At 45.2% G+C, this 12874-nt stretch overlaps 1 protein-coding gene across 2 annotated transcripts in view; it reads right to left on the minus strand.

Annotated features, from left to right (window-relative positions):
- Window positions 1-12874, minus strand: part of PLAA (phospholipase A2 activating protein) — a 36392-nt gene that overhangs the window by 11241 nt on the left and 12277 nt on the right. For both annotated transcript variants that reach the window (XM_029055268.2, XM_029055267.2), the window contains 5 exons: window positions 8704-8871; window positions 5984-6119; window positions 5308-5477; window positions 3655-3812; window positions 311-530 (listed from right to left, as the gene is read on the minus strand). In XM_029055268.2, the coding sequence (XP_028911101.1) occupies window positions 311-530; window positions 3655-3812; window positions 5308-5477; window positions 5984-6119; window positions 8704-8871 (852 nt within the window). The remainder of the gene's footprint in view (window positions 1-310; window positions 531-3654; window positions 3813-5307; window positions 5478-5983; window positions 6120-8703; window positions 8872-12874) is intronic.

Raw genomic sequence — 12874 nt, forward strand, 5'->3', positions numbered from 1 at the left:
GTCACACTGCAGACAAGGGGCAGAGCCAGGACTAGAACCCCAAGTCCTTCTGATTCCCAGGCCAGTGGTTTTTTTGGATACTCCCTTCCTACCTCTTGGGCTTCCTGTGGGAAAACTTAGCCCTACACTCTCTCCACACCATCGGGCCTTTCTCTGGGGCTGGGCCACCCGGTCAACCATGCCACTTCCCTTTCTTTCCCTTTCCTTCTCCTCTTAACCACACAAGCTCCACTGAGGCGGGGTGGGAGGGAGGGGGGAAGAGGAGAGAGAGGAGGTGTCACCGGTATTACTTAAACAATTACCACCTTACCTGTAAATGGATCGGAAAACGTACTGTTTGCAAGTCCCAAAGTTTGCCCTTTTGTATTATCTATAATGAATTTGGCCACTTGATCCAAAAACATGGGATTCAGATCATTCTTCTGTAAGAAGTTGTACGCAGTTAACCAGGGGTCATCACAGGCATTATATGGCAGCTTATAGGAAGGTCCACTTTCATTAACATCAATCGAGAAGACATAGTCAAATTCCTTAAACAGAAAGACAAAAGGTAAGTGGTTTTGTAATACTGTATCCACTTCAGCTTAAAAAATTAGAGGAAGGTAGAATAGACTAGTAAGGTTTCTGATTTTTAGAGTACGGTATACTAATTGAAAAATCAATCGTATTTATTGAGTGCTTACCATGTGCAGAGCACTGTACTAAGCACTTGGGTGAGTACGATACAACAGTCGGTAAACTCTTTCCCTGCCCACAACAAGCTTGAAAATAAGTTCGTAAATTGAAGAAGAGTGTCAGCGAGGCCAATACCGAACTAAAATGTGGTCTTACAATTTTCTTACAGGTCAAAGAGGCTTAAATTTTCAGAGGCAAGCATGCACAGACACAGTGTTTAAGGGACATTCATTCGAAATAATGAAGTAGACAAGAAAATTTAAACAGTAAGCTCTTGATCGTCCCTAATAACCTCAAATCCTACAAACCAAAACCAAAGCTACTGAAGATTAATCTTCTAAATCAGTCTCAAGGCCCAAGTTGGAAGCAGTGCGGTCTAGTGGAAATAGCACAGGCCAGGGAGTCAGAGGACCTGGGTTTTAATTCCAGCTCTGCCATTTGTCTGCTGTGTGATCTTGGGCAGGTCGCTTAACTTTTCTGTGCCTCAGGTACCTCACCTGCAAAATGGGGATTGAGCCTATGAGCCCCATATGGGACAGGCACTGTGCCTAACCATCTATCTACTCCAGCACTTAGTACTGTGCTTGGCACACAGTGAGTGGTTAACAAATACCTCTTTAAAAAAAAAAGTTTTAGGAAAAACAACAGATCCTTTCCCTTCTTTGCTAGGCTAATACTGTCTTTGTTACCATACACTGTTGCGTGTTTTTCCTCCATTTTCATTTTGCACCTTAAAAGTAGGGCATTTCCTCCACACACAAAAAATGGATCGCTGCTAGATATAAAAAAAGTTTGAGTCCAAAGAGTAAAAGAGACTATCTGAAAAACAGCAATACATTTTACAAATAACAGCCTTGAAGGCTCTGGGCCCAAATGTCAAGACTGCAGAGACAAATATGGCAAGGAGGTAGAGTGCACCAGCCCCACTGGCCAACAGAGTCAGATCAGAGCCCTCCAACAGGGGCAGCTACAACATCAGAAGAGCATGTGGTCTGCAAGGGGAATTAAGAAACTGGAACCCAACGGCAGGTCAGGCCACAAGCATCCCCAAGCTCACCAAATGGGTGGTAAGGAGGACAGTCTATGGAACACCCTGAAGTCACCCTGACCCCTCAGTGCCACTAAGGCCCAGCTGCCTTGGGGACCACGGACCTTGGACTTGTCCCACTCTTCCTGCCTGACTGAAATCACAGTAAGAGGCTTGCTTCAGCACCCCAACACCTCATTCACGTAACTTCGACCAGAGGCCCGCCCAATCAGGAGCTGAAAATCAGACATGTGACCTCAACAGACCTATGTCGCTGGGGCCCTCGGCCCTCCACACCTCAACCTACCATGACTTCATGACGAAAAGCCTCGACTCTTGACCTCTAGGTGCACCAGGCCTCAAAACCTCCGAGGCCGAAGCTTGTCAACCGCCCGAGAGAGACTCGTGATGACTGCAGCTCCAACCATCCCCCCAGCCCAGCATCGTGACACATGTGAACGTACAGAGTCCCACGGGGGCCGGGGACTGTGTCTGACTTGATTATCTTGAATCCACCCCTTTAGCTTAATACAGGGCTTGGCACACAGTAAACGCTTAACCCCACAATTATTACTCTATCTCACCATAACTCATATGGGTGCGCATGGGCACGGAACAGCCTGACTGCAAATTATACGGAATGGTGATTCAAAGTAAAAAAAAAAAATACAAAAATGCAAATGAAAAAAAAAAAGTGATGAGCCCAAAACAGGAAGAAATAGCAAAAAAAAAAAGAGGTTCACTACAAGAATGTTTCACAGGTCTTGATTAGCAAAGTCCAGAAAAACACCAGCATACTGCTCCTGCTTCATGAGAGCCAACGTATTTAAAAGCCCCACAGCTGTCCAAATGTTAAAAAAAACACCCCACATCAATATCACAGACATACTTATGGTGTCAAGCTTAACCTGACACTAGTGTCTGAAATTATGATCTGTATGTGAAAGTGACACACGACAGCTCTCCCCACCTTCAAATCCCTCCTCCTCCAGGAGGCTTGTCCCCCGCCCCCCACCCCTGCCCACCCGGCCCACTGAAATGCTTGTTGTGGGCAGGGAATGTGTCTGTTTATTGTTGTATTGTCCTCTCCCAAGCACTCAGGACAGTGTTCTGCACACAGTAAGCACTCAATAACTATGGTTATTGAAATGGTTGAATGAAATGAATCCTCTCTCTTCCCAACCACCTGGCACTCAGCCACCAACGCCACTTTTGAACACAGTGATTTACATCCTCTACCATTTAAGCCCTTGCTTACTCCCTCATCATGTCTTTTATCTTCATTGCGTGCTCCTAGCTCTTGGCAGAGTGCTCTACACACAACAGACACTTAGGAAATTCTACCGTTTGACAGATTTAATTGGCATATATTTCGGGAATAGAGGATCCCTCTAAAGTTTGCTCATTTACAAATGCCACCAACCATTTTTTTCCGGGGTGACTTCCTTACAGAATCTGGAATTTCCTCAGGTCACCCATGATTAGATTTTGCCCAACTCTAGACTGTAAGCTCCTACAGTTAGACCAACCATAAACGCCTTAAGGGCAGGGATCAGATCCTACCATCTCTATTGTGTTGTAGTCTCCCGAGCGCTTAGTACAGTGCTGTGCACAAAGTAAGCACTTCAAAAATACCACTGAATGAAGAGAAGCCATTGTTTGGCCAGCAGCTCCTTCTATACCGCATTCCCGTACGTCTCATCCTTTGGCCCGCCACTGCTGCTGCAATTTATGATACCTAGCGTGGTCTGCAAGTCTGTCCTCCTTGACTAATGCTTTTGCTCAAGAGGAGAAACTCCCCCATTCCTGGTTGGGTAAGCCAGGCAGATCCACCTCCCTTTGTTTCTCCCAGTGGTCTACCATCCACACTCTGTTGTTCAGACCCCAAACTTCTAATAACATTTCTTAAGCTCTTGCAAAATAGACAACGCTTCTAGTAGGGATGAACATACTTTGCCTTCAAAGAAAACTTTTCCAGATGGTTGCTGGCTGCCTCCAGATGAGCCAACAACATCACCAATCTTCAGCCATCGTCCTTCACCAACACTCCACTGATAGGCTTCAATTTGACCCCCTTCTTTGATCAGGCGCGTCTGTCCCTCTCTAGTACCTTGAAATAACAATAATAATAAATACTAATAATTATGGTACTTCTTAAGCACTTACTATGTGCCGAGCACTGTTCTAAGTGCTGGGGTGGATACAAGTTAAATGAAATGAAAACTCATAGGTCACGAAATAGAGCACAGCACAATTCGAGAAGCCTCTTGAGTAGAGAAAACCCTTCTCATCAGAAACATGGAGTGGAATGCATATCTGGCTTGAAAGATATGTAGCAAAACCTTAAAACAATACTGGGATTCCAACCTTAGAAAGAGCCATGTAACTACGGCAGGTAAAAATTTAAAGCTAGAGAAGTAGAGTTCTTATTTCACTACACAACTAAATTTCTATGGGAGAGCCCTTGGGTTGGTCAGTGTTTCTCTCCTTCTCGGCAAAGCGGCACATTCCACCACACATTAAAATAGAATTAATTTTTTAAGCAGCCGTGTAAGACTTCTGCGGTCGGCAGGTTACTTTACGAAAATCTTCAGAGGAAGCTACTGACGCCAAGACTCTAAAAATGCAACCAATTGCCTAATTTGGCGGATCAACAGTGGGAGGTAGCTGTTGGGTTAGGGTCTCGTCTAAAGCACAATTTATAGAGATGTGCCGCATGGTCTGTCCCCAGTTGCTACAGACAGCAAGCTGAAAAGTGACTTATTTTCCCATTACCAAGACCATTTGGAATGGGATTGGAAACGCACACCATCTTCAACATCAAGCAGTATTTGTTCAGTACCCCACTCTACAGAAGGAGCAGGGTGGTATTAAGCCCAACTACCAATAGGTGTCTAAAATGTACACTTTTCTAACAACCATCTTAACGTGCAGAGTCTAAATAACCTAATTCCATTAATGTCTCAAATTTTTTAAAATACTACAAAGAAGTCGATGACAAACGAAGTAGTGAGCAAAATTCAGACAAAAATAAGAACAGAACGAAGAACATAATGCAAGCTAAAGTGGTATTTTCCGTAATGGACAAAAGCCCATGTTTATTCTATGTGTTTCCAGACCTCTGATGGGGTACACTGTTCTTAATCCCATTACCCTTCAGCTATGTCCAAGTTGAACAGTACGGGCTACTCCAATTAGCATTTTGATCGGAGAGTTGAACATAGTTACCAAATCTACCCTTGTCTCTTCCAACCTCAATTTTCCCAGAAGGCAAACACTGGATTTTTATTTGGCAGCTGAAATCCTACAGCAGCATGAAAGGAACAGCCTGGCCTTGTAGAATGAGCATGGGGTAGGAGACCTGGGGTCTAATCCCAGCTCTGCCACAGACCTGTGTGACTTGGGCAAGTAACTTAACCTCTCTCTCAGTGCCTCCGTTCCGTCATCCCTCAAAATGCTCTCCCTTTCCCTTGTATTGTGAGTCCTGCATGAGGCAGGAACTGCGCAGTACGCAGAAACACAGTTCGGTCTTATTATGTACGCCCCAGCGCTTAGCACATAAAAGCGCTTAACAAAAACCATTTATCAGATCCTGAAACGCTTACCAGGCTCACTCAAATGTTCTTTTCCGGGAAGTTGCTCGGCATCGATATCACCTAAATCACCAGTTTTCGGGTCAATGGTTGCCTGAGAAAGTTCACTGTCAAAAGCCTGGAGCTCCGCGATACTTGCTGTTCGGTCCAAGGAAGCTGTAAACACTCTGATGATGCCATCGCTGTAGAGCAGAAAAACAAACTGAAGTCTTACTTGGGAAATGTTTTGCCATTATGGCATTACAGAACCCTTGCACATCAGTAATATTTGCAGCTTCTAAATTTATGACATGCTACAGGAGAGGGGATACCTACAGGAGAGGAGATACTTCATAAGCATTACAAATAATCCAACCAGCAAGGATAACCAAAGAGTCTGGGTTTAGGTTAGATCTAAGCGTAAAAACACCTTTCTTCTTTTCTGTGCATAATACCGGGTAGAACGACAAATTTCTAGCTATTTTGTGACATGGAATTTCACTGAAATCTTCAACCAAGTACTAGCACTGTCAGGCAGCATGTGACGATCTACCAGAATTGTAGATTTACCAAATCTATTAAATCCTATTGCTATCCACCGCTTTGACATACGATTAGTAGAGCAAGCTCTACACCCATAATTTTCCCCAACTGAAAGTGGATTGCGTTTAGCTGAATGCGGATTACAGAGTCAGTGAAATTGCGATACCTTGCACCAACCACGATGTCACCATTATCTAGCACACAGCAGCACCAAATAGACTGAGCTGGAAGTCGGATGGTTTGGGCACATTCCCCCTGTTTCCAGATTCTCAAAGACCTGTCTTCTGCGGTCGACACAAAATCTAAAATGGGAAAGAAAATGAAATCTGCCCTATGAAATTAAAGTCACTCATGGCAACTTTCTAGGTACCCTAGAATTTCTCTGTCTCGGTATGTTTGGAAAACATCCTGCAGAAGCTTCACTACTTGCCATGGAAAACAGTCCCTTCTAGAGAGTCCACATTCAGTGGTTCAACCATTCATTCAATAGTATTTATTGAGCGCTTACTATATGCAGAGCACTGTACTAAGCACTTGGAATGAACAAGTCGGCAACAGATAGAGACAGTCCCTGCCATTTGACGGGCTTACAGTCTAATCGGGGGAGACAGACAGACAAGAACAATGGCAATAGAGTCAAGGGGAAGAACATCTCGTAAAAACAATGGCAACTACCAACACAATATTGATGCCTTGCTACATCAATTATTCAGCTGCACGTAAAAGGGCCCCAAGTCTTTTTACCCTGCATTAATGGTGACTGGTGATAAGCTTTGATGATCGGAGTAAAATCCCCTTCAAAAGAAGGAAATCACAAACTGAACATGTCCAAAACCAAATTCCTCATCTTCCCTCCCCAACTCCCTCCTATCCTATCTTTCCCATCCCCAGGGGCAACCCCACCATCATTCCTCTCCCAAGCCTGTAACCCAGGCATTATTCTTGACTCGTCTCCCCTCTGCTGACCCATGTAATTCAGCCAGTCAGCAAAATCCGGTCTGTTCTCTCTTCACAATCCCTCCCAAATCAATCCTTTCCTCTCCATCCAAACTGCTACTGCACCGATTCAAGCATTTTCCACTTTGACCACTACGGCGGCATCTCGCTGATTTCCCTGCCTCCAGCCTCTCCCCTCTCTGGGCCATAATTCACTCTACTGCCCAGATCATTAAGAGTTTTTTCTAAAATCCCATGCTGCTCACTCCTTGAAAACTTCCAACAGTTGCCCACCCATCTCCACAGCAAGCAGAATGCTTCACCTTTGGTTTTAAAGCACTTAATCAGCTCTCTCCCCTCTACCTATGCTCGCTCCTCTTCCACTACAAACCAGCCCAAGCAATTCGCTCCTCTAATGTCACCCTACTCATCTGCCTCATTTGCTACTTGCTCGGATCTGTGATATTTGGCTATTTGATATCTGCCCCATCTCAACCCCAGAGTACTTATGTACATAGCTTTAAATTCCCAAGCGCTTAGTACAGTGCTCTGCACACAGTAAGCACCCAAGACATACAGGTGATTGATTATATAGTCTAAGTTATTTATTTATATTAATGTCCATCTCCACCTCTAATCTGTAAGCCCGTTGTGGAGAGGGAACGTATCTACCATCTCTCTTGTGCTTCACTTTCCCAAGCGCTTAGGACAGTGCTCTGCACATACTAAACGCTCAACAAATACCACTGAAGAAGATGATTTGCCACACTCTACTCTCTGTTGCCGTCGTCCTCTTGCTCACATCCTCCCCTCCTGCTGCCTGGAATGACCGCCCCCTCCACATCCCATTGCTCTCCCCAACTTCAAATCCCTACTATAACCGCACCTCATCCGCAAAGCCTTCCCTGACTAATCTTCCCTCTCCCTTTCCTGTTTCCCTCCCTTTGCCTCACCTATGTACTCGAGTCCTTACCTTCTAGGCATTTGGGTACTCGCCCCACAGCACTTAGGTGCATATCTTTATAGTCGGTTGCTTCCCCTGCCTGAAACGTATTTAAGTGTCTGTCTTCCATTCATTCAACTGTATTTACTGAGCGCTTACTGTGTGCAGAGCACTGTACTAAGCACTTGGACAGTACAATTCAGCAATAAAGAGAGACAATCCCTCCCCACACTGGGCTTACAATCTAGAATGTGGGAGACAGACATCAAAACAAGTAAACAAGCATTAATATAAATTAACAGAATTATATATACACATCAAAACAAGTAAACAGGCATCAAAAGACATAGTATTATAGATATGTACACATATGTACACAAGCGCTATGGGGTGGGGGGGTGGTTAGAGCAAAGGGAGCGAGTCAGGGAGACGGGGAAGGGAGGGGGAGCTGAGGAAAAAGGGGGCCTAGTCTGGGAAGGCCTCTTGGAGGAGGTGAGCCTTCAGTAGGGCTTTGAAGGAGGGGAAGTGTGACTGTTTGGCAGAGTTGAGGAGGGAAGGCGTTGCAGGCCAGAGGTAGGACGTGGGCCAGGGGTCGACGGTGGGACAGGCGAGAACGAGGCACAGTGAGCAGCACCAGAGGAGCGGAGTGTGCGGGCTGGGATGGAGAAGGAGAGAAGAGGGAGGCAAGATGATGGAGAGCTTTGAAGCCAATAGTGAGGAGTTTCTGCCACCCCCACCAACTATCCCGCCTCTAGATTGCAAGCTCCACGACACCAGGAATCATATCGTATTACACTACTGTACTCTCCTAAGCAGTAAGTACAGTGCTCTGCATACAAGACGCTGAATAGGTACTGCTGAAATAGACTGAATTGCCATAAAGTCACTGAAAAAAGTCAGCTTCTTAAAAAGTTCTAAATCAAGCCGATTTTTTTCCAGCAAAGACAAATTCTTATTTAGGAAAATCCACACTTCTCTTCTAGTTATAAAACATGAAGCACTCTTACCTTCACAATTTGGAAAGACAGATATGCTGTAAATATAATTTGTATGCCCATAGAACACTTCAAGGCACTCGCCATTGATGTGCCACTTTCGGATACTGGCATCATTAGCACAGGAAAGGAATTCAGTTTCATTTAGAATTGCTAAACCTCTCACACAATCTTCGTGACCTGCAAAAGGCAAGAAAGAGAGCAATGCGTGAAGTGTATTACCTCTATTACCTCATATTATTAATTCGTTCAATAGTCCGTCCTCTGGAGCCCTGATTTTTAAATAACTGTGGCATTTGTTAAGCGCTTACTATGCGTCAGGCACTGTAGTAAGCGTTGGGATGGATACAATCAAATCGGGTTGGACACAGGCCCTGTCCCACATGAGGCTCAGACTCAAAGCCCATTTTGCAGATGATGGAACTGAGGCACAGAGGAGTGAAGTGACTTGCCCGTAGTGGCACAGCAGATAAGTAGCGGAGCTGGGTAAGAATAGAGCCCAGGGCCTTCTGACTCCCAGATCCATGTACTATCCAGTAGGCCATGCTGTTTCTAAAGAAAAGTTGCACACAGTAAGCCTACACGGTTGAAAAACCTGAATTCTTGAGCATTTTTTAAGCAGCTTGAATACAGCACTATGACTCTGGAGAGACGCGTCCATGGCGTCGCTATGGGTCGAAGACAACTTGATGGCATAAGACAGATGGTTGTGTGTCTGAGTGTGAGCTAGGGTGAGGTTAGCCTAAAAGCTATAACCACTAGACAGATCAAACATGTACTCTGACAGTAGCAGAGAGTCAAAAGATCACAAATTCTGAATGGGGAGATTGAGTGCAAAGTAAGTTTTATAAGACTTTCAATATCCGAGGTCTAGGAATCATCGCAATGCACCTCAGCTTAGAGTCATCTGCATGGCCTCAAGCAAAACGTCCATGTAAAGTGGTTGTGTCTTTCAGGATGACGTTACTGAAATTGAAAATTTTGGGTTAGTGAGGGCTGCTAAGACTGTGACACCCACCTTCTGCATTGGGCGTATGCAACAACTGCTCCTCAGCGCACTGTTGTATTAACTAACCGTTGTATCTGGAGTTATTTTTCATGCTCTGTGTCCCAATCTTCCCCTGGCTTCTGTTCTAAAATAGTCACCCATTTCTAATTTCAATATGCCATGCTAACCTACCTTCTGCTCTCTCCCAAATGTACAGGCTATACAACGTTTAAGGTTTTCCTTCATTGAAGCTTAATGGTGTTTCTACCATCCACCTTGTTTAATTACCCCATTTCGGCTCATGATAACGGCATTATCTGGGTATTCTGCTAGCATCCCTTTTCCTCACCCAGGGAAGGGTTGTTGCAAGGGTAGAATTCACAGGTACCTAACCTCAGTCCTTTTCAGCATAAATAGCAATCTACGTAGCTCTTTACTGACTCCCTTTATTGACTTTGAAAAGTGGTTTACGATTATCCACGTCTTCCCGTATGTGCTTCTAGAGTTCAGTCATCGGCATAAAGGAGATCCTTTAACAAATAATTTAAGGGTTTCTGATGTTCTCAGCGTCAGTTACCCCAGTGCTTGGCACATAGTAAGCACTTACAGGTCATCACAGCACTCCCACCACCCCCACCCCCGGAGGATTGGAATCATATTCTGACACGTTACTATATTCCTTGAAGAGAACGGACTGGCCTAGTACACAGTCCTACTTTATTCTGTTAATCATGGGACAAAGGATCTGGTAGGCCCCCTCCAAATCTGATCATTCTGTAATTATCCTAGGAGATACATTAATGTTTCAAGACAGACAGTTTCAAGAGCCTGAGCCTTACAAAAGCACCGACATGATCTGAAGCATATAAAAATCTTGATGCTATTCCCTACCCTTCTACTGTATCTGACGCGTAGTAAAAAGCACACCCGCTACGTTCCGCTGTGGTCTATAGCCACAATGATGCTGGAGATAATTGTGTGTCAAGCACTTATTATGTACCAAGCACTGTACTGAGCACTGGAGCAGATACGAGATAATCAGGTCAGATACAGTCTCAGTCCCACACGGGGCTCACAGTTTAAGGGGGAAGGAGAACAGGTATTTAATCCCCATTCAAAGATGAGGAAACTGAGGCACAGAGCTATTAAGGGGCTTGTCCAGAGTCTCTAACAGAGGTGGGATTAGAACTCATGCCCCCGACTCCCAGGCCCGTGTTCTTTCCACTAGGCCCCGCTGATCCTCACGAGGAGATTTGGGGAATGCACAGTTCAGTAAACAGTCCAAGAAAATGTGGCTAGAATCATTTCAGTAATGGGGAGCAGTGAGATCTCAGGATAAGTTTCCACAGCCAGCCCTCATTGCTTCTTGAAGATGGTGATAACGATGGGCTCCTTGGAATCCTGTTGCATTTCTTCAGCACTCCATCCCCTCCCTATTGGTGGCTCTCAGGAGGAACCCCGGGATCCAGAAGGTTTGCTAGTTTTTGGGCCTCTGACGGCGATGTGACTCCATTAAATGTTGGGAGCGAAAGCCAGGTCTTCAACTTGTTGCCACGTAACTATTCCCTGTATGGCCCCATCTTTGGTGGAAGGTAAGGACATGTTGAAGCGTTGCTGCCATCCGATTAGGCTTCCCGCCTGGCCTATGATGAAGGTTTGTGTTGTGCACTGAGCAGTTAATAGGAAAAAAAAAAGGGGGGAGGGAACACGACGGCTACGAAAAACGCTTTCTAACGCACAGAAGCTGATCCTTAGAGGGGGACAGCAAATCCCTGGACCATTTAGGGGCCTGACACCTTCCACAAGTTGGCTCTGCCATATAGCAGTCCTAGAAGCCTAACCATTCAGGAAAGGGAGAGGGGGCCATTTTAAGACTTCCGTCCCTAAGAGCAACACTTTTTAATCTCCAATAACAGCACCATATCATGTACTTGGCCAGATATACATGATCTCGACAGGCAACCTTTGAGTTAAAAGGCTGGAATCTGATTACCTTCTTAGCTTAATATCATGGTTGGGTTTCTCATATTAGCGGAGTGGGTCACTGTAATTTTGATTTTGCTGTGCAACTTTGGAAAGGGGGTGGCCTTTTTTAGAAGAACCATGGAGATATATAAACAGAAAGAAAAAAGTCCTTTCCCTACTTGGCTACTTGGGCATGACCAAGGTCTCTCTGAGTGGCCATCTTGAATGCCTCCGTAGCTCCTAGGTTCCCTGACATTCACGAGAGGACATCTACCTCCTTGAGTGGCAGAGCCTACTGGAGAACATCTTGGCCCACTCTCTCACCATCCCTCCAAACCTCTGCAAATGGGATAACCTCCCAATGCCAAGAGGATTATTGTCCATAAATCGCTTGACAGTATACAAGGAAAGCTCACGGACCCTTTATATTATTGATGATGGAGTCTCCTACAGAGAATGCCGGACGAGTCTCGGTCCGGAGGTTTCAGGACCAAGAACCTGTACAAGAAATTGATTACGAGAAAGCCTTAGATGGACGACACGATGGGTTCCCGACAACTGCATCGAAACACTGTAAACCGGAACCCGTTTTCCCTCAGGAACAATATTGTAAATTTGGCCTTCGGGAACGATATGGTCTTTTTACTAAAATTACCCAGAATCGGGCACTCGACGATAGGTAATATAGCTTCGTTAGTTTATATAGTAAATAGCAATCATTGACAGTTACATGAGAAATCAGGTACAACACATAAAAATAGAGTACAGTACTATACAGTGTGCATTACCCCTACTTACAAATGACTTAACAAGCACAGACTAACAGATTGCGTAGTTGAGAAAAGTGACCGGCAATTATTCTGTTGCAGCTGCTGAAAAATGCCTGGCTTCCCAGGGCTTGTTTTTTATCCCAGACTGCCAGCTCCTCGCGGACAGATAACGGGTCACTTGATTGTCTTGTACTTCCCGAGCGCTTAGTACAGTGCATTGCACCCATTGGGCACTCAATAAAAACCACTGCGACCACCAAAAGGGTGGAGCAATGGTACACTTTCGTTCAGACTCAAGACATTTGGGGCACAAGGATGGAATAGGGGAAAGCTCAGAGAAGTGGCAAGGTGCCGGACGTGGAGGGGCACGAAGAGACGGGGATAGGCCTAACTGCGCACTATAGGGCAACACCCAGGGATCACTACAACAAGCAATTCCATTCAGGGTCTGTGGCGGGGA

This window comes from Ornithorhynchus anatinus, chromosome X5 (assembly GCF_004115215.2).
Source record: "Ornithorhynchus anatinus isolate Pmale09 chromosome X5, mOrnAna1.pri.v4, whole genome shotgun sequence".
Classification (NCBI taxonomy): Eukaryota; Metazoa; Chordata; class Mammalia; order Monotremata; family Ornithorhynchidae; genus Ornithorhynchus; species Ornithorhynchus anatinus.